Source organism: Prinia subflava, assembly GCF_021018805.1.
Source record: "Prinia subflava isolate CZ2003 ecotype Zambia chromosome Z unlocalized genomic scaffold, Cam_Psub_1.2 scaffold_100_NEW, whole genome shotgun sequence".
Classification (NCBI taxonomy): Eukaryota; Metazoa; Chordata; class Aves; order Passeriformes; family Cisticolidae; genus Prinia; species Prinia subflava.
This window is the reverse complement of record NW_026960622.1, coordinates 45874-65018: the sequence shown is the minus strand read 5'-3', so window position 1 is coordinate 65018 and position 19145 is coordinate 45874. Positions and strand designations below refer to the sequence as shown.

Here is a 19145-nt window from a genome sequence, read left to right as displayed (position 1 = left end):
GGCAAGTTAGTTATTGTTATGAAAGATATGCAATTATTAAATTTGACTGACAAATTATAAGAGGCATATTTGTTAACCCATAGTTGTGCTAAAAAAGCATATAATTAATATCCATTACACAATGGCTCTCCCAGTTTCTCATCCTTTCCCTTCCATTACTTAGCATTTAACTGCTTAATCTTGTAGTTAGTACTTGCCCTTATGACTGAAGGGAGGTGAATTCCTAACTTGAATGTAGACAGAATAATTTATCGTGTCAACAAAAACAGAGGATAATTTCTGTAGAAATGCAATGTTTTTGTGTCACCAATGACAGTTTTGTCTTCTGAGCCCTCTGACCATGACACTAGCAAAACAGTTTAGGAAGTTCATGCTATTAAAAAGTTTTTGTGAAGTACACATATCTGAACTTGATCATACATGATTTCAGCATTTAAAAACAGCTGTTTACTTACTCATAAAAGAAGATCTTAAAAGCCAGTACGATTTCTATCTTGGTCGTCTCACTGTATCTCAGTGACTGGCAGTTCCAACCCCTGAAGTATGGCCCTGTGTATTTTGTAAAATATACATTAAGCTTTCTATGCTTTTTTTTCCCATCAAGATCATAAAAGATAGATCCTGTGCATTACTTTCTTTAGCTACCTGTGTTTTTTTCTTATTTGTATTTTTTGGCATCTAGATCAAGAAGAGAAATATTCTTTGTGGGGAGAAGTGAATAAGAAAGCAGCACCCTGAAAGAACTTATCAATAAGTCATATTCACAGCAGCAAAATGTAACATATTATTGAAGGTGAAAAAGATAACCTGGCAAAAAGTAATATGTCTTTTAAAGGAAGAAAAAACAGTAGACATAAAAAGATTTATGTGAACAACCAGCCTAAATTCAAAGACTCATAAATTTAAAGGCTGGAAGGCATCAATATAATCACCCATTCTGATCCCATGCATGGCACAGGCCATGGAATTTCACCCAGTAATTAATTCTTTAATTCCCACAGTTTGTGTATGAGTTAGATTGCCTTTTTATAAAGGCATACAGTGGAGCACTTGGCATCTCTTGTAAAAATCTGCCCTGCTACCTGATTATCCTCATCATAATTAAAGTACATTGTATTTCTAATACTTTTGAAGACATTATCTTTCATTCCTTTGCCAAAATTCCAATCAATGCCATCAGAGTCTCTTACATAAAACTCCTACTTCATGGCTTTCCAGGGCTGGAGAACACTTACTTTTTATCAGTTTATGCTTTAGAGAACAGATTTGAGTGTTCAGCTCTATTTCTCCAGCTGTAAAACAACTCTAGATATCTACCACTCTCTAATCATATTTACCTAGAGATCCCTGCTTCTGTCTACAGAAAAAACATCTGCAGAGTATCAAGGATTAAACTGCTATTGCTAATGCAACTGTGTAACAGGAATCTTTATGCCGCTATTCAGCATCTCCTCTGCAGCAACACTATAAAATCCACTACAGGATGAGAAGAGCTAGATTAAAACAAGAGCATTTATTATAAAGATGATAAAGCAGATTGCAGAACACTACCATGTCACTAATTCCAATTAGAAAGTGCTTGAGAAAGGGGGAGCAGAGGGGAGAGAAGAGGTCTGGCTGCCTGAACAGCAATGGAATTTAACAATAGGAAACCATCTTTCAACAGGTCTCAGAATAAGCAAATGGAAGGGGAAAAAAGTATTGCAATTTCTAACAAATAACAATAAAGGTCTATCTAAACAAAGGAAAAAAATCTGAAAAACAACTAGCTAAAAAATCACTAGATCCACAAGTAGTGACAAAAGGTGTTCTAGGATTCTGTATCACCTGTTAATGGTCAAGGACTACCAACTAATGTAATTAAGCCTTACTTCTCAAAGTAATTTTTACCTGTTTTTATTAAAGTATTTCTTGTTTTATTTAATTATTACTTTGAGCATTAAAAATCTTGGTTTTCTATCCTTTGACAGTACATAAATACGCAGAAAGGCTATTAAAAAATTACTTCCTTGCAACACTGAGATGGAAGCGTCAAACTTCTTTTCCTGAAAAGAAAATAAGAAATTTGTCTTTAAAATAATCCATATAAGAAAACAGATGGGAGACCACCAATTCTACAAGTAACTTTGTTATTCCTTTAGCAAATGTAAAGGGTGCTGGGGGTCTTTCTTTCCCCTCACATCTGCCAAAGTTTCTTTAAATAGGCCACAATATAGTCACTAGTGATACTGTATAAATAAATCAGGTACAAATCACCCTCATCCATCATGATAGTGAAGAACACTTTAAAAAAAAGAAGAGCATGGAGTGACAGGGCAAGGGGGAATGGATGCAGACTAGGAGAGAGCAGGGTTGGATGGGATATTGAGAAGGAATCGTTCAGCGTGAAGGTGGCGCTCAAAGAAGCTGTGGCTGCCCCTGGATTCCTGGCAGTGCCCAAGGCCAGGCTGGACAGGGCTTGGAGCAGCCTGGGATAGTGGAGAGTGTCCCTGCCCGTAGGGGGCGGGGAGCGTAGAAACAGATGAGCTTTAAGGTCTTTCCACCATTCTGTTACTATATTTTCCGTCCATTTAGCGGGATCCATTACAAGTGCTCTATCACATTCACAGTGCTCCAGTGCGGGTCGCGAGACCTAGTTAAGCGCCGTACGCCAACCCTGCTCCCTCCATTTCCCGCGGCCCCTCAGCCGCCACCAAATGGCGGCGGGGCAGACCGAGACTCTCTCGCTCCAAGGGAGTGCGCGCGGGGCTCGACCAACCACAGGCCGCCGTTTGGCACCACGTGGCCGCACGGAACTACAATTCCCGTCATGCCCCTAGCGCTCCCTTCCTCCTTACCGGTTCCGGTTCCGGCTCCCGTCAGCCGTGCCACCATCGGGAAGGTCGCGCAGGGCGGACGAGTTGCCGCTGTCTCTTGTCCCTATCATGTTGTCTGCCGGTGTCCGCCGCTTCGCTACCTCCGCCATCCGCCGCAGCCACTATGAGGAGGGACCCGGGAAGGTGGGAAGCAGCATCCTAGCCCGCTGAAGGTCGCGGGGAGGGGGATGGTGGGGTGGGAGATGATGGCCGCCATGTGCCTGGCTGGTGGGCTTTGGGGTCGCGCGGTGGTGGCGGTACAGCCACAGCAGCGCAGATCGTGTGGTGATGGACCCCAGCGCCCTTCCCTGCTGTGGTACAGATGATGAGCATTGCGGTATGAGGGATAACAATGATACTGTAAACGCTTTCTGATGTACCTGGCGTTGTTTTCTCAAGCCTTCGGTCTAAAAGCTTAATTTTACTTGAGTAACTGATGCGAGGAAATTCTTCACGGTGAAGATAATGAAATACCAGAACACTCGGAGGGCTGTGGATGTCTGTCCTCAGGGGGTTTTATATTTGATTACATGAGACCTGCAGCAAACTGGCCCCACCTTGGTCTGGAGGAAGAGAGGAGGGGACGAAGTGATATCCAGAGGTCACATGCAGGCTGTAATCATGGAGTATTTGGCTTGGTAGTGCCATTAAAGATCATTTTATTCCAACTCTTGCTATGGGCTGGGACATTTCCCACCATTCCAGGCTGCTCCAAGCCCCAGTGTCTTGCCTGGCCTTGGGCACTGCCAGGGATAGAGAGGCAGCCACAGCTCCTCTGGGCACCCTGTGCCAGGGCCTCCTCACCCTGAAAGATTGTCTTTCTAATATCCATCTGAATTCTCTCCTCTTTTCAGTTAGAATCTGTTTCCTCTTGTCATTGTAAATCTTCGTGAAGAGACCATTTCCAATTTCCGTGTAGGTACTCTCCAGATACTGGAAGGTTATTTATTATCCTAAATAATAAGGGAGTTTCTTTCTTTGTGAAATACTGAAAATGCTTTCAAATTGTATATTTGACTTGTTCTGAGATTCTTAGCATTTCTAAATGGATTAAAAAGGATTTAATACTTTGATTGCAAAGGTAAAACTCCCTTTTTTCCCTCTAGAACCTCCCATTCTCTGTGGACAACAAGTGGCGGCTGCTCGGAATGATGTGTGTGTTCTTTGGGAGTGGATTTGGTGCCCCTTTCTTCATAGTCAGACACCAGCTCCTGAAGAAATGAAGAGGTCAGGCTGTAGCTGCTCTAGCTAGGTAACTGCTTTTGTTGGATTTCATGGCACAGTGGAATTTAATGAGCCTGACCTTGTCAGAAACCTTTGTAATTCCCAGCCTTTTGCAGTCCAGGTGCTGAAGTGTTGTGGTCTGCAGTTACATAATAATAACTGAAACAGTGAGCAGGTGGAAGTTTGTGTCACAGAGTTGCTGCACTCAGTGGTTTGTGACCTTTGTCTCCCCAGAGGCCGCTCCTCTCTGCGTGCATGTCTGTTTCCTCCCCCGAGGTGTGAGCTGTGGGAGTCACTGGCACGTGTGATGTGACAAGCAGGATGAGAAACTGTGATGCTGTAAACGCTTTCTGATGTGCCAGATAAAACTCAGGGGAAAATTACATTTTCCTGAACCTGTATCAAAACAGTCTCACCATCTACCTCATTCACGGGTTACTGTCCAGTTAAGATAAGGTCATTAACAGAAATTAATTGGTGCTTGGTGATGATCCTAACAAAGACATGACTCAAGACTGTGGAACCATGCCACTTCCAGTTGAAAGCCCACTTCAGTTTGTCTTAAGTGGTGTGTTGTCTGTAACCTGAGAAACTAAATGTTTTTCAGGAGCTTCAGTGACACAGATAGTTCTTGAAAGGAAATAACAGACCTCATTGGAATCTCATAATTGGAACAAATTATGTAATTCCTTTGCCAGTTTGGTGTTTATTCCACCCTCACTGAGGAGAAAGCCAAAATCAGCAGACTTGTATTGAATTTGAGCGTTTAGAACTGTACTTTCATGCAAGTCGAGGCTTCTGATGCAAAATCAGACAGTGGATGAAGTCTTCAAATAAATCAAAAATTCTGATTAAAATACATGTTTACTACTGGGCTCCTAAATTTCTTTAATTTCTTTTTCTTGCAGAGTTGAAGTCTTCTACACAGCATCATTCAATGGGGATATGGTAGCTGCAACCGATGCTCAATGTCTCTAAATAAAATCTAAAACCCCAGGGCCTTGGGCTGTGTGTTTTATGAAACTCCTGAAGTGCTTGTGATGGCTGTTGTGTACTTAGAACCCCTTCAAATTGCAGTGTATTGCCATTAAACTCAATTGTCATTCTGTACAAAAACAGGGTAGGGAAAACAATGTTTCAAAACAGGGATTGGGCAGAACTTCTTTTACTGCTGAGGATAATGACCTGGGACAGTTCATAGTAGTGAGCATCCTGTCACCATAATCCATGCTGCAGAATTTTTAACTTCTGTGAGGGTTTTCTGTGGCTTTTTTCCCATGCTCAGCAGTTCTGAAGAGCTGCTGTTCCCAAGTCTCTGTAGCATCAGCGCCGAGCAGAGTCTTGGGCACTGCCCTAAAGATTTCATGAGACTGCAGGCTCAGGGGGTGACATAGGCACAATTCTGACCAGAAAAAAAGTATTGGTAATTCTCTGTAGCTACCAAAATGATGGCTTACAAGTTTGGAAGGAACTGATGGCTTTCCATTAGTACTTTCTTGTGAATTTCCCAGGTTTGCTTTTTCCCCCGCACTCAAACACCTTTCTGCTGCAGCACAGTGCATTTAGTGTGGCTTGAAGCATCTCAATCTGCAAACTGAACAGTTCCATAAAATTTTGTATTTTCTTGCCATTCTAATCTGTATGGGTGCCAGTTTCTTACCAAACTCCTTCAGTAGAAGTATGTGGGAGTGGTAACATGCTGCTCATAACAGCTCCTGGGTGCCACATTTCTCTTTTCGGGGTGAGTCTAAAGTGCTGGTGACTGTTCCCGCTTACTCCAAAGTTGCTGATGTGCTTGGAAAGAGTACACATCGCCTCTGAAGGTTTACCCTGTGGGATAGGTAAACCAGTTCCTTTACTGTGCTGAAAAGGTCTTTCTGAATGCCACCCCCTTCTCTTGTAGTTTTCAAAGATAATTTTGAGCACAGGTGGTTAAACTTAAAGCAATTACTTTTGGAGGAAATGTTAGATACTCTCTCCTCCTGTGATGTGTTCTAAAACTGTAGTCATCTCTTTTCAGTATTGTAACACTGTTGGATCATAGTCTTTAGGAGCAGAAAGATCCTGGGAGCTGCTAGTTACAAAAAGCCTCTAAATCATGACCCTCTTTCCAACCACCAACTTGGACAAATAAACTGCCACCAACTTGGACAAATAAATCACGGATGTGGAGCACAGTACCTGTAATCTTTAATCTGCTGCTGTTTTACATAATTTCCATGGCTGTGTGCTGAGGGGATGGAGGAGCTGAACCTCCTCTGTGCTGTCATCACCTGTATAATCACAGTTTTTGTATGCCAGTATAAGTAATGCAAAAAGGAAATAATATCAGCCCTGCTTTGTGTGAGGGCTGACTAGATGCGTCATGTTAGTCATGAACTGTTTGATAAACCTGTGTTTGTGGTGTGCTATTACTAGTTAATCTTACATTTACAAAGGAAATGTACAATTTTGTGGCCTTTGTTAGTACGGTCAGTTAATTCAAGGTTCCTTGAGTATAGGTAGTTGTTAGTGGGATGATAAAACACCTGTATGCTGTGAGGTAAAAAATGAGTACTTGTGTTCTCCATTCATGGCAAACTGTTATTCCTGCGTGCTGCGAAGGCTGTAATTAGTCCCTTTAGAACTGGGTTGTTCCCTACATGAGTTGCTCAGGCAGTTTTCAGTAGTTTTCAAGCCCCATCAATTACAAAGTCTGTAAGTTCCCTGCCTGACGTAAGTAATTGGTTCCCTTAGGATTCAGAAGTTTTCACTTCTGCAGCAGAAACATTAATGGATCTGTGCTGGTTTTTTGTTAAAGCAAAATGGGGCAGTCTGTATTCTACCCACAGGCATTTTTTACTTCTAGATTATCTGTAATTTCATCACTGCTCGATAAAGCAGTCTGAAATTGATTATTTTGGTTGCCTGCATGGAAAATACAGGTTGTCATTGAAAGAGATGTGGCTCCTGTTATTAATACCAGGTGTTTGTGTTTCAATTTCAGAAGCACAACTCCAGATTGCATTTTGCTCCTATGAAATCACTGCATTCAGCCAACACTTCCTCAACCATATTATTTGTTTTTTCATCTAACTGGCCATTTTTTTCATTTAGTCCCCAAATTTACAATGGTCTTAATCTTTTGTAGTTTACCTATTCTATGGTCTATTGTTTTAAGTCCTCCTACTCCAGTGTTTCTTTACTGACTGCTGAAGAGGTGTGCCAGAGAAACTCAGATTTTTTTTCTCACCTCATTTTCTCATTTTGGAATGGCTTCTCTAAATGCATTCCCACCACAGATACTAGCATGGAAATACCCAGCCCTGAGTGATTCTAGAGACAGAAGTGTCACTATAAATATATATGAATGAACTGATATTTAATGATATTAAAATGGATGGATCAGATTCATTAAAGTCCACAAGCTGCAGAATTAAGTTGTGCAAAAACATAACTGTGTGTTCCGTCACACTCAGCTATATAGTAGTCTGGGTACCCAATGAAATATTTATTTTAAAATAACATTTTGGGTTCCCTTTAGGACACCTTGACTTGGTGGAAGATAAATCAATTGAAAATAGGCAAAAAACCAGTATGTAAGTGGTGCTCTTCTGTCATTAAAATTGTATGAAGGAAACAAGGCAGTGGTTAAAGGACTTTTGGGAAATAACACATCTGTGTGAATGATTGTATTTTTTTTTGCTTGCCAGATGCCAATTTTAAAGAAAATAATTAATAATGCCTAATTTTTTTCCAATGTTCCTGTTATAATTTTCACATTTATGTTTTCTGTTTTGGCACAAACTCAAAACCTCTCTGTTTAGCCTCCAGAGAGTTCCACAGCTTACCGTTTTTATTATGTTAGGTATAGTCTTCAAGCAGTTTCTGAATTAAATCTGAGCAGATGTGAATTAGATGTTCTTATGCTTTAATATTTTGGATGTTTCCAGTTTGTGGATCTTTCTTTCTTACTCCGGACCACTCCTTGTTCCCGAGGGACAAGTGTGGAAGGGCTTGGGTTCAGTTGCATTGAAGGGGGTATTTTGATTTGGTGAAAATGAATATATTATTTTTCAAATCAAAATATTCTAGAATTTCTGTTCAGCAATACATTTGACAGTGTATCCATTTCATATCCACTTTTCAGAAAGCAATGGGAATTTGATTTTATTTTTCTCTCCAAAGAAAAAAAATTTCAATTCTTGTTCAGCTGTGCTTAGAAGCATCTGGTATTAATCCATGTTGGAGATAAGCTGGCTTGAATGAGCCACACTTCTGAATTATTGTGGGCAACCCTTGCATAATTGATACAAGTACAACAAAAACATGGACTAAGTTTTTTCTTCTTCTAGATTGTGACCCTTTTACAGGGGTGTTGCCCTGTACAGTAATTAAGAGTGTGAGTTACTTATGAAAATTGCTTTAGGATCTTTTTGCTGCTAATTAAATAGTAGGGGGGAAATCCAAAATATTTTCTAATATAAGTTATCAGCTACCCTTTTCTTGGTTTTTTTCTAGCCTGAGATTTTTATTTCTCTCTGAACATGAAAGAATTTAGAGTTTTATAAACAAATAGGGCTGTAGGATGAAAATATGAAAGTACAACTTAGTATTGCATGTGCTAGCACATTCAAATCATTTTTATCCTTTAAAGGTAAAGATCATCTGTACATTGCAATTCATTATTTTGGTTGAATTTTCAGTGCAGTAACATCAATGGTTGGTTGGTTTGTTTTAGTTAAATAGAATTGTTAAGTAGAAAGAATGGCAGGGGGAAAAAATTGCTGCCTCCAAGAAAAAGAAAGTAGTTTTTCTCAATTTCATGATCAAGAAAATAAAGCTATATAAAGGTCAAACAATATATCAATAGGGGATATCAGAGCTGGGATACAATATCCAGTGCTATTAGAATATTCCTGCCGGTTCCTACCTCAGTGGGATACATCAAACAGCTATGAGAATCTTTTTGTAATCATTATTTTAATGCAAATGTGAAATGAAAATAAAATTTTCTAATGAAAATACACATTAGAATAGAAATAGTAGGGCAAAACAGTTTCTGGGTTGCTTAGTTGGAAGTTGAAACTTGTATCAGAGGGGCGCAATAACACAGTAATTTATTAGTGTAAGTATCATAATTACATCTTCAATTATCACAGAAAGGCGTCTTTATTGAAAAATAAGGTGGAATGGTGCAAGTTTAGGATATGTGTTACTGGAAAAGCACTTGGAGTAGCATGGAGAGGCGTATGGCAGGTCAGGATGGAAAGACCGCGACTGTGAGACCCTCTGTGGTGCAATTAATCATTGTTTCAATTAAAACAAAAATGTGGGCTCAGCCCCCTGCCCTCTCTGTGGGTTTTTCAGAGGTAGCCCCTTCTGCAAACAGTCAGCACCTGCTCTGCTCCTGTTTGCTCTGCTTGCACAGGGAAGATAAATGTTAGTTTGACTTGAATTTAAATGAGTTTAAAATAATAGTATTTGCCAGAATTAATGTGATCCACTGTTCCATTTTCTCCTTTGGTATTCCATGAATAACATTAAGTCCTTTTCTGTGGTTGCACCACCTTTTTTCATTAGCTATGTAGAGCGTGCAGCTCTTTGAAAAATGTCACTGTATAAATAGTGTTGCTGAGAACCTGACTAAGCTACAGCCAGCAACAAAATGTGGAAATATACCTTGCTGGTTAAAAAAAAAAAAAAAAAAAAAAAAAAAAAGGTGTAAAAATCATGTATGTGAAAATGTGTATAAATATATGAAAATTATGATAAATGATGGAAGGACGAAGATGAGAGGGAAGAGTGTGGTCTGAAGTTTTGTTTCTTTTTTGTAAAATTTTGGTTGCACCATTAAAATTCATAACTCTTGAGAGTTCTTTAAACTAAGTTCAGAAAAAAAAACCAAGGGAAAAAAAACCCACAGCTCCATAATTCTGGACTAAATGTAGTTTTGTAAAGACAAGAAGGTCTCTTCCTCAAGGGAGGAAAAACCTGCTTGCCACCAAGGCAATCAATCAGCACAGATACTGGGCTTAAATGGCACTTCACTTTGCTAGTGAACCAAAACTATTGCCTGAAACTAGTAGAATGGGCTGTTGGGGGAAAAAACACAAACATAAATATACAGGTCATTAGTATCGGTAAGAAATACTTTTTGCTTGCCTCTGTGAGCCATCCAGGTGATTGAAAATGAAAACTGAAGAAGATGTGCCTCCCTAAAGAAGACACATTTCTCCAAGGCCTTGTTTTCTGACAGCCTGGAGCAGATTTGAGGAACAGTTAACTGGAAACTTTTCTGGAAATGTGCACATCCCTTTGCTCCAAAACCATATTGTCATTTCTCTTTCCTGTTTGTTTCTCCCAGACGTGCTACTGTCCTCTGATTCCAATACTGCAGAGAATTGTTTTCAGCCAAACAGCTGGAGCTCTAATTGCCTGTTGATAGCTCATTTGGAAATATTTTAGTGTTGGCTTTATGGCTGGCTGTGGAAGGGTTGGGGTTTTTTTGGAGGGGTCGGGGGAAAGCTGGCAACCCCTAAGTAAGGTCCTTTATCTTCATATTCTGGAGTGGCAGCACAAATGCAGAGATATTCTGGAAATACCTGCATAATTTAAACTTATAAGCACAGCTGAAGTTCCCTGCCCACTACATAATCCAAAAGCAGCATGTGGGCAACTGACAACCTACCTTCAGTACAACTGAAGTAGCTGAAGGTGTGACTTCAAAGTTACCTAAATTTTATTTAATTCTCTGAGACGGCTTTGAAGTTAAAGCAACACTGCAGTGGTTCAATTGGAATTCACCTCTGGAATCAAATCAAAAATTTGCCAGCTACTCAAATCCTAAGTAGGTCAGCAAAACCTAAGCAAGTAAGACTTTAGATAGGTCACCTTTTCAGTTTCTTCAAGTTATTTTTACTTCTATATAGGCAACCCCAAGAATGGGAAGTGCAAATCCTAGAAAGCCAAGCAAAGCATCATCACCAGGACAGAACCAAGCAAAAGCACAGGGCTCAGCCTCCCATGTTTTTATGGGTTATTGTGTGCTATAACTTTTCCTAACAGTAGGTCCATAAAATTGATAGTCAACCTAATTTCATCTCAGAGAAGACTGGATGTCCAGCACTTGCTCAAAAGCATGTTTAAATACAATTGTATGTATTCATTATTTTTTATTTACTAGAACACTAACTTCGGCTCATTCTTCTTAGTAAAATTCCACAACCATCCCTCCTATGCCATAAACAATCTGTGAAGAGTGGAATAGCTCAGCAGGTGGTACTGAGAGCATGCCCTCACCAGAGCAGCTCAAACCACAGATCACCTCTCCTTCCCTCTCCTTCACAATCTTCTGCATGTTCTTCTCTCACAGTCAGTTTCTTTTTATCATAAAAATACTGTAAGTCTAAAAGCATTCAAAACCCCCAAAAGAGCCAAAGCTTTATGGTAGTGTAATTGTTGCAAAACAAATGTGGTTTTAAGGCAGGAAGGATGGCACTGCTGATGGGATACAAGGCAGACATTTACAACAGAAGTTGAGGTTTTCCTTACTGAGTCTTTACAAACCTTGTAAATATATTTGCATGACTAGGAATGCAGATATATTTTTTTAAAAAATTGAGAAGTCATATAGTCCAAAAGGTTCTATGCAGGTTTTTTTGACAGGGAAGCTATAAAATAGCAGTTGGATATAGTCAAATCTTTCCAATTAAGAAATTCTTTTGAATATCAAATGAACGTAAAAGTTACGTAGATATGGTAAAAAAACCAAAACTGTGGGAAAAAAAAGTTAGCTTTTTGTCCCACCATTTTATTTAGCTTTATGTGATGCACCTTTTCTTAGTTATTCGTTTACATCTACTTTTTATCTATATGTATGATGTTACAGGTAAAAATTAATAATTATGTAAATGCTTGGAGTTCCTCTCTGTTCCACTGGAAAATAGTATTTGTTACCTGGGAATGAATATGCACAGAATGAAGAAATTAAAACTGTTTCTAAAACTTTGCCATTGCATTTCCCTCTACTCTGTACTTCTTAGCCATAAAACCTAATTCCTACAACTTCAGTCTTTGCACAGAATTATTATTTATATAGTGCTGCAGTGTTTGAATAAATATTGCGTAAGTCTTCATTTATTTGCTCAGTTCAAGTGGTCTCACACAAATGTCCAAAGGACTGTAATCATTCCCTTACCTCATTTTCTCAACAGGCAGTGTTTTCACAGTCCTCTCTTGCTATAATAGGTATTATAAGTGGAAGAAAATTGAAATGTTTGCTCAAACATTTGCCAAAAAATTAGAAATCCTGGACTGCCACCAAGTAAAGAGAAAGAATTCCCAGTCAGACATCCATCAGCTACTCCCCATACATTCAGAGGGCACCCAACGGAACAGGATACTCCTTGGTTTGGTGAGTCTTAAAATTCAGGAATACCCAAATTAGATGCCTTTTCATGCAGTTTTGTGCCAATGCTTGATTTCTCTGTAATGCCTGGAAGTAATTTCTTAAATGTCTCACACTTCCATGAGGTACTGCTGGTGCCTAAAACATCACCCATCAGAAAGGAATGACCTTTCCACAGAGAAAAAAAAACAACATTGCTTATGTCTTTTTAAATGCTGATAAACTTAGGTGGCACCAACAACCCTAACAAGATTTATTGAGCAATACCCTCCAGAATATAAGCACCATCAGGTAGCTTTGCATTCTCTGATGAATAAACAATTGAAGTCGTAATTGTTTGTGCATTCCTGAAAATGTCAACAAAATCAAACATCTGTCATGCCAGATAAGGAAACACGGCTCATTTAATACACTTAGTGCTCTACTCAGCTTTGAAAAGGTCACTCCAGTTTTAACAAGCCGGGTGTAATTTATTGGCTCCCAGTAAATGACCATGTGACAACAGTAAAGCTGTGGCCGTGTTTGGTTACCCTTCAAACGATGTATTTGATTAAGATAGCACATCATATTTAGCACAATCTGTTTAATGTTGCTTTTGGATGCGCTCTCACCCTCTCAATTACAACTGACTGTGACGTGAAACCATTTTTACCAAAGCAACACTCACAGCCCTCAGCCCCATCCCACCACAATAAAGCAGAGCAAGCCAGAAGGATCACCTTGAAATCCACCCACTTAAGACAACAAACAAGACAAAAAGGCAGCATTCACTCCTCTCCCATCTTCAGTGGCAATAAACAAAATCCACACACAGCTCAATTGCAGATTGCAGCCATCACCAGCACACAGGGGGTGCCTGTCTGCCAGGAGGGGCTGGACACCCCTCTGACTCCACTTCGGCTTCATGCATCAGGCTTCTGGATCCAGCCCTGAATCCCTTCACAAATAACTCATGGCAAGTGCTGCTTGTTCTCCCTGCTGGCTGCACCAAAAGGCACAAGGACAGCCCAGGGATGTTTCATTTTGCAGAAACCTATTTAGCTGGAAACGGATCTCTTGGAACCACTCTCAATGACCTCCATTATTCTCCTGTTGGCCTGTGCTCAAAAGATTTGCTACTCTTTTGCAAGTCAGTGAGAAGGAGATAATTCACGGTGAATATAGACACAGTGTGGCATAGAGGATCATGACTCCTTCAACACATTGCCTTGAAGCACAATCAATTTTTGGCTTGATGGCTGTTGTAACCTAAGAGTGCAGTGCATTCAGTGTCATTTGGCCCTAAAAACCCTGATGAAATGTTAATTATTGGCACTGATGAGTTGGTTCTGTTCCTCTTTAAACTGAGAGATCTAATCCTGCAACATACCATTATGTGGGAGATCCAAATAAGCAATGTCTTTCCCAGACTGGCTGGCAGGTCAGAGCTAGCACAGATGCACAAATTCATTGAATCACAGCACTGGACAGCTGGTGGGAGCTGGCCCAACTCTCTTTCCTCTGTTCTTCTCCCAATTATTTGACTCCTGAGCCAATTCTGAGAGCTGGCTCCAGTGGAATTTGTTTATAATCCATGAAGGTAATTTGGGGTGAGAAAATACTCTTAAGAAGTTTTGTGCTTGAGGCAAAGGTGAATTTAAGGTGCTTTGTATGTCTGAATTATGGAAGGCCTTAAACAAAGGAGGAGAAAATATATGGACTGTTCCTCCTTTCCTTTCATTTTCTGTACACAGGAGAGTCACAAGGCCAAGTGAGGATTGTGCTACTGGGGTTTTTTCATCCCAACAGGGTTTCAAAACACTTTATGAAGTGTCAGTTTGTTTCCTGCCTACCAGTAATGGAAAATGGGGATTATGGCCCTCTCTGCAAAGGTTGATCACTGCTCCCCTGAGCAGGGACAAGTGGGCCTGTGCATCAAGATCATTCCTAAAGGACTCCTGTGGGAAAATGAGATTGAATTTTGGCTGTCTCAATAACCAGGCTTTACACTGGATTATTACTAGGCTCTCCCACAGCTTATTTTCAGAGTTTGAGTTGGTCTGACCCTTTCTACTTACAAATATATGTTATGTAATGTGGGATTGCATTTTATGGAAATGGTTTGCTCTTGTTCACTCCTGGAAAATGTATGGTTTATCCCAAGTCTGTACCCTCCCTGCAGTATCCTGTATCTGTAACCTGATTGGCTGGAGAATGTTACCGTGCCCCTTTGAACCTCTGTGATAAGAATGCTAATGCAAGGGGTCTCGTCCTCTTGGCCCCTCTTCCCCTGGAGGCCTCTGGACGCTCCCCTTCTCCTTCCCCCCTTCCCCCTTCCATTCCCTCTCCCTCAGTGAATAAACCCTCATCTCATCAGCACCCCACCGGCGTCTAAGTCTCTTTGCCTGCCAGCACGGGAACCCCACGACCCTAGGACCCGGGGGTCTCCAGGGGCACTCCCCGGGGACCCCCCAAAAATTTAAACAACAACAGTGTAAAAGCATCAAGCAGAATTCACTCCTGAGGCATAATATGCTGTCATTGTCAGGGAGTGGATCGGTCATTCTCATGATCAGTTGTCATGATTTATGTGTGACATGGTTTAACACCAGCCAGAAAGTCACCCCCTGCAAGGGCAGCCTCCTGCCCACCCTGCCTGGTGGCATCAGAAAGAGAATTGGGAGGGCAAGAGTGGTAAAACCCGTGGGCTGAGATAAAGACAGTTTAACATGTAAAGGAAGAGCCATGCACACAGCAAAGCAAAACAAGGAATCCTCTCTTCCCACAGGCAGGCAGGTGTTCCACCATCCCAGGACAGCAGGGCTCTGTCACATGTCATGGTGACTTTGGATAACGAACACCATCACCCTGAATGACCCCCACGTCTTCCTTGTCCCTGGAGCTCTGCACACAGAGCATGATGCTGTAAGGTCTTGAATGTCCCTTGAGTCAATTGGGGTCACCTGCCCTGGCTGTGCCCTCTCCCCACTCCTTGTGCACTCCCAGCCTGTGCCCTAGTGGGGTGGAGGGAGGAGGAGGAATGCCTTTGTGCAAGCTCAGCGAAAACAAAAAACACCCCTGTGTTGTCAACACTCTTTCCACCGCAGAGCCAAACCACAGCCCCACTCCAGCTGCTTTGAACAAAATTCACCTTACCCAAGCCAAAAGCAATTCATTCTCCACCTCTTCCACGCCCAGGCCATGCACTCTCCAATACACACTCATTAACTACCCCCCCTTTCCATCCTTTGATATGGCACAGAGATATTGTTCTCTTAGTCTGTGGACTACTTTTGTAAAATGTCTTTGAAATGTCTAGAAATGCTCATTGAGTTCAGTTAATGCATGGCTTTGGGGTCCATCCGAGGAACAGCTGTGTTGGTGTAGAACAGCCTCTGTCCTTCCTGTCCCAAAATCTGGATGACTCGAAAGCTCAGAATCTGAATTCTGTGTCTAACCAAAATATCAACTGTGGTACTGCCAGCAAACTCCTGCTAAGCAAGAATCAAACAGCATTTCCCATATTGGGTTAGGGGCACCCAAAACAAACAGAAGGAAATAACCATTTTGCAGTTGACGTAATCCCTCTGCAGAACACGTTGCTGCAAAATGTGTGAAGGAGTTAGGAAAGGATAGACAAATCCAAAGAGCACAGGCACGCCAGTGTGAAGCCAACTGGAGGGTCTGCAGACAGTGAACTCTTGGCTGTGAAGCAGAAAGAAAGGGGAGGTGTCCTAGGAAAGCACCTATATGTAGTGCTGCATTTAGTATCTCTCCATAATTCTGTTGTTTCCTATTTCTTGTATTCTTGTGTCTGCTGCTGGCTGACCTCAGAGACAGCACTGAGAGAACCCTTGGTCTGAGCCAGCAAGGACCAGGCTGGAGTATTGCCTTTTAACAACCTTCCAGGTGCACCTTTAAAAACCTCGTTGTGTTTCAGACCTGCCAAGTGTTCAGCTGATCTTGGTCATAAAGATATATTCCTCCTATATATTCCTCCTTGGTTTGTATTTTTAATCATACTTTAGTCCATTTTTCTACACTTGGCCTTATTGCTATTTCATTTACTTAAGCTGTAATGATTAAATCTAATTTACTACCCTGTGAAATCTTAATCCTTCTGAAAAGTAATGGGCAAAGTACACAGGTCAGTTACAAAACTGATTCACCACATAACCTCCATTTAGTAATTCCATTTATTTCAATAAAACTATCTGGCACATGAAAGACTCTACAGGGCCTTTAGTCCCCAGAAAATCATAGAATTTTTAATGCAAGCACTGAAGAGATGTCTTGACCTCTTCCTGAACATATTATTTTTCATGGAAAAAAATCCAAAACAAATCCAGCTCATAAAATCTCTCTAAAGAAAGCCATGTACATTTTGTGCTTGTTCTTATTTTACAAGTACAACATTATCTTTTTCAAATATACAAAATGTCAGCTTGATAATACAGGTGAAAGGTCTCCCATACCCACAGTGAACATGATTTCTCTAAAAAACAATAAATGAAAAGCCTATTACTAATGTGGTATTCTCATTTAATCACATTTGTTCATTACTACCATATTTTAGGTGATATAAAAGGAGGAACAATAATTGCCTTGTTCACTTTGATTTATTTGGCTCAGTATCTCCTTACCTTGGTAATGCAAAATAAACTGTGCTACATGGGTCATTTATGATGTGATTTAATAAGATTTTTTTTATTTCTAGCCTGTAGGGAAAGACATTATTTTGGAAGCTCCTGGCAAAAAAAGGAAAAAGAAAAACGGAAAGAAAAAAAAAACTTCTAAACAAAACCAAAACACCCAACAATATTTCTTTTGTTCATTTTCTATTTTCACTCAGTAGATTCCAGCCTAGAAGTTTACTTAAAGCAGGTTGTCCATGGTGGTAATGTACTAAAACAGGACTTCAAAACCCACATCAGGAAACAGTGCCTGGATGTCAAAATAAGGAAGGTTGTAACTACAAGCTTGACCAGCTCCTAACTTCCTTTGGGTATTTCCGTGTAAATTAAGACTTGTACCTTTTCACTGGCTGAAACAGGTTAACGTTTTTGCTTAGCAGCACATGCCGTCTACAAACAAAGCTGTATTTGTGTAACAAGTATCTGAGACACATCTGGAGGTAAAAAAAATTAGCTAGGAAACTGGTTTTCCACAGACACAGTGAATAACATGAACAAGTTTACTACACTGAAACTTACAAAAACCTTACAGGAATTTGGTGCCAGTTTCTATGGCTTTTGGTTTTATTGATGATTCACTTACAGCCATTCTGTGGGAATAACATTAACTCAAAACTCTGCAGATGGCATGAAGTTAAAGGAGCTGGCATTTGAAAATCCTATGTAGGGATATTCCATATATTCTAAGTGGAAGAGCTGATGCTGATGACAAAACATTCCAAAGATGATCTACCTGTTTCAACAATAAATCTCTGGGGGTTTGTCTCGCAAGTTTTCAGACATTTTAATTTGAAACAACCTTAAGGCTCTCTCTGGAAAGAAATTCATGAGTAAGAAGAGTTAAAAAAAATAAAAACCAATGATGGCACCTACTTTTTCTATTTCTAAAAATTAGTAGGACTTTACCAGACAACTTCACAAGGAAATCTTCAGCTGACTCCTTTTTTGGGGGGTGGGTCTTTATCTCAGCTCTAGTGTTTGTGTGTATCTATCATTGTATCTCTGTATTTAGCATTGGATTGTTCATCAAGTTTATGCTCCCATTAACAAAATTCTGTATTTACTGGTCTAAAGCCGCCTTCAAAGTTAAAAACACAGGCAGGAAACCTTTCACTGTAGCTTGAGAAATCCCAACAAACAAAAGGCTCCACCAAATGCCTACCTGAAGTCCTAAAATCCAGCATATTTACTGTCCTGAATTTTAGAAACTTGGCAGCATGACCATGTGGAAGAGACAGGGAGACTCAGGAGGTGGTGAAGGGTTCAGTCCCCATGAGGCTTTTGGGAAGCATTTAGCCAACAACACAAAACTGTGAGAATTGTCAGTCCCCCTGTAATGTAAATGGGAATGGCAAGAGTACACATCATTTTGTCTATGCTTCATGAGACATCCTTGGATGTCCTGAAATGTAGAACATAAGAACAGGTAGAAATAAGAACAGGTAAGGTGTTGAAAAGTATTGATGGCTTAAAGTCACCTGTGATCCTCCTGTAGCTGAAAATCTCTGTAGCTGTACCTGCACAGTGGCACAGATTCTGCTGCACAGATGGCCTTTTACAACTATCCTGAGCAGAAATTCAAATTCCATGTTCACGATGATGTTCTTTAACATTTTAAAAAAATTTAGGTCATTAATATGCATGTCTCAGAAGGATACCAACATGCCTCTAGCTCTTAGGGGTCCAGCACAGGAAGGAGCTGGAGCTGCTGAAGCCAGGCCAGAGGAGGCTCCAGGATGAGCAGAGGGACGGAGCAGCTCTGCTGGCAGGAAAGGCTGGCACGGCTGGCATTGTTCAGCCTGCACAGGAGAAGCTTTGGGCTGACCTCACCGTGGCCCTGCAGTGCCTGAAAGAGCAGCAGCAAGGATGGAGAGAGACAATTGACAAGGGCTGGAGGGACAGGACACAGGGAATGGCTTCCCACTGCCAGAGGGCAGGGCTGGATGGGATCTTGGGAAGGAATTGTTCCCTAGGAGGGTGGGGAGGCCCTGGCACAGGGTGCCC

At 40.8% G+C, this 19145-nt stretch overlaps 1 protein-coding gene and 2 non-coding genes across 3 annotated transcripts; all 3 read left to right on the top strand.

Annotated features, from left to right (window-relative positions):
• The first annotated feature begins 2836 nt into the window (after positions 1-2836).
• LOC134565300 (cytochrome c oxidase subunit 7C, mitochondrial) lies at positions 2837-5075 on the top strand. The gene is made up of 3 exons (XM_063424817.1): positions 2837-2999; positions 3962-4107; positions 4988-5075. The coding sequence occupies exons 1-2, from the start codon at positions 2925-2927 to the stop codon at positions 4076-4078; spliced, it is 192 nt and encodes a 63-aa protein (XP_063280887.1). The 5' UTR covers positions 2837-2924; the 3' UTR covers positions 4079-4107; positions 4988-5075.
• Positions 3172-3234, top strand: LOC134565303 (small nucleolar RNA Z39). Its single transcript, XR_010083863.1, has one exon. It is a non-coding gene; the product is annotated as a small nucleolar RNA Z39 (small nucleolar RNA).
• Positions 4378-4437, top strand: LOC134565302 (small nucleolar RNA Z39). Its single transcript, XR_010083862.1, has one exon. It is a non-coding gene; the product is annotated as a small nucleolar RNA Z39 (small nucleolar RNA).
• Positions 5076-19145: the final 14070 nt, after the last annotated feature.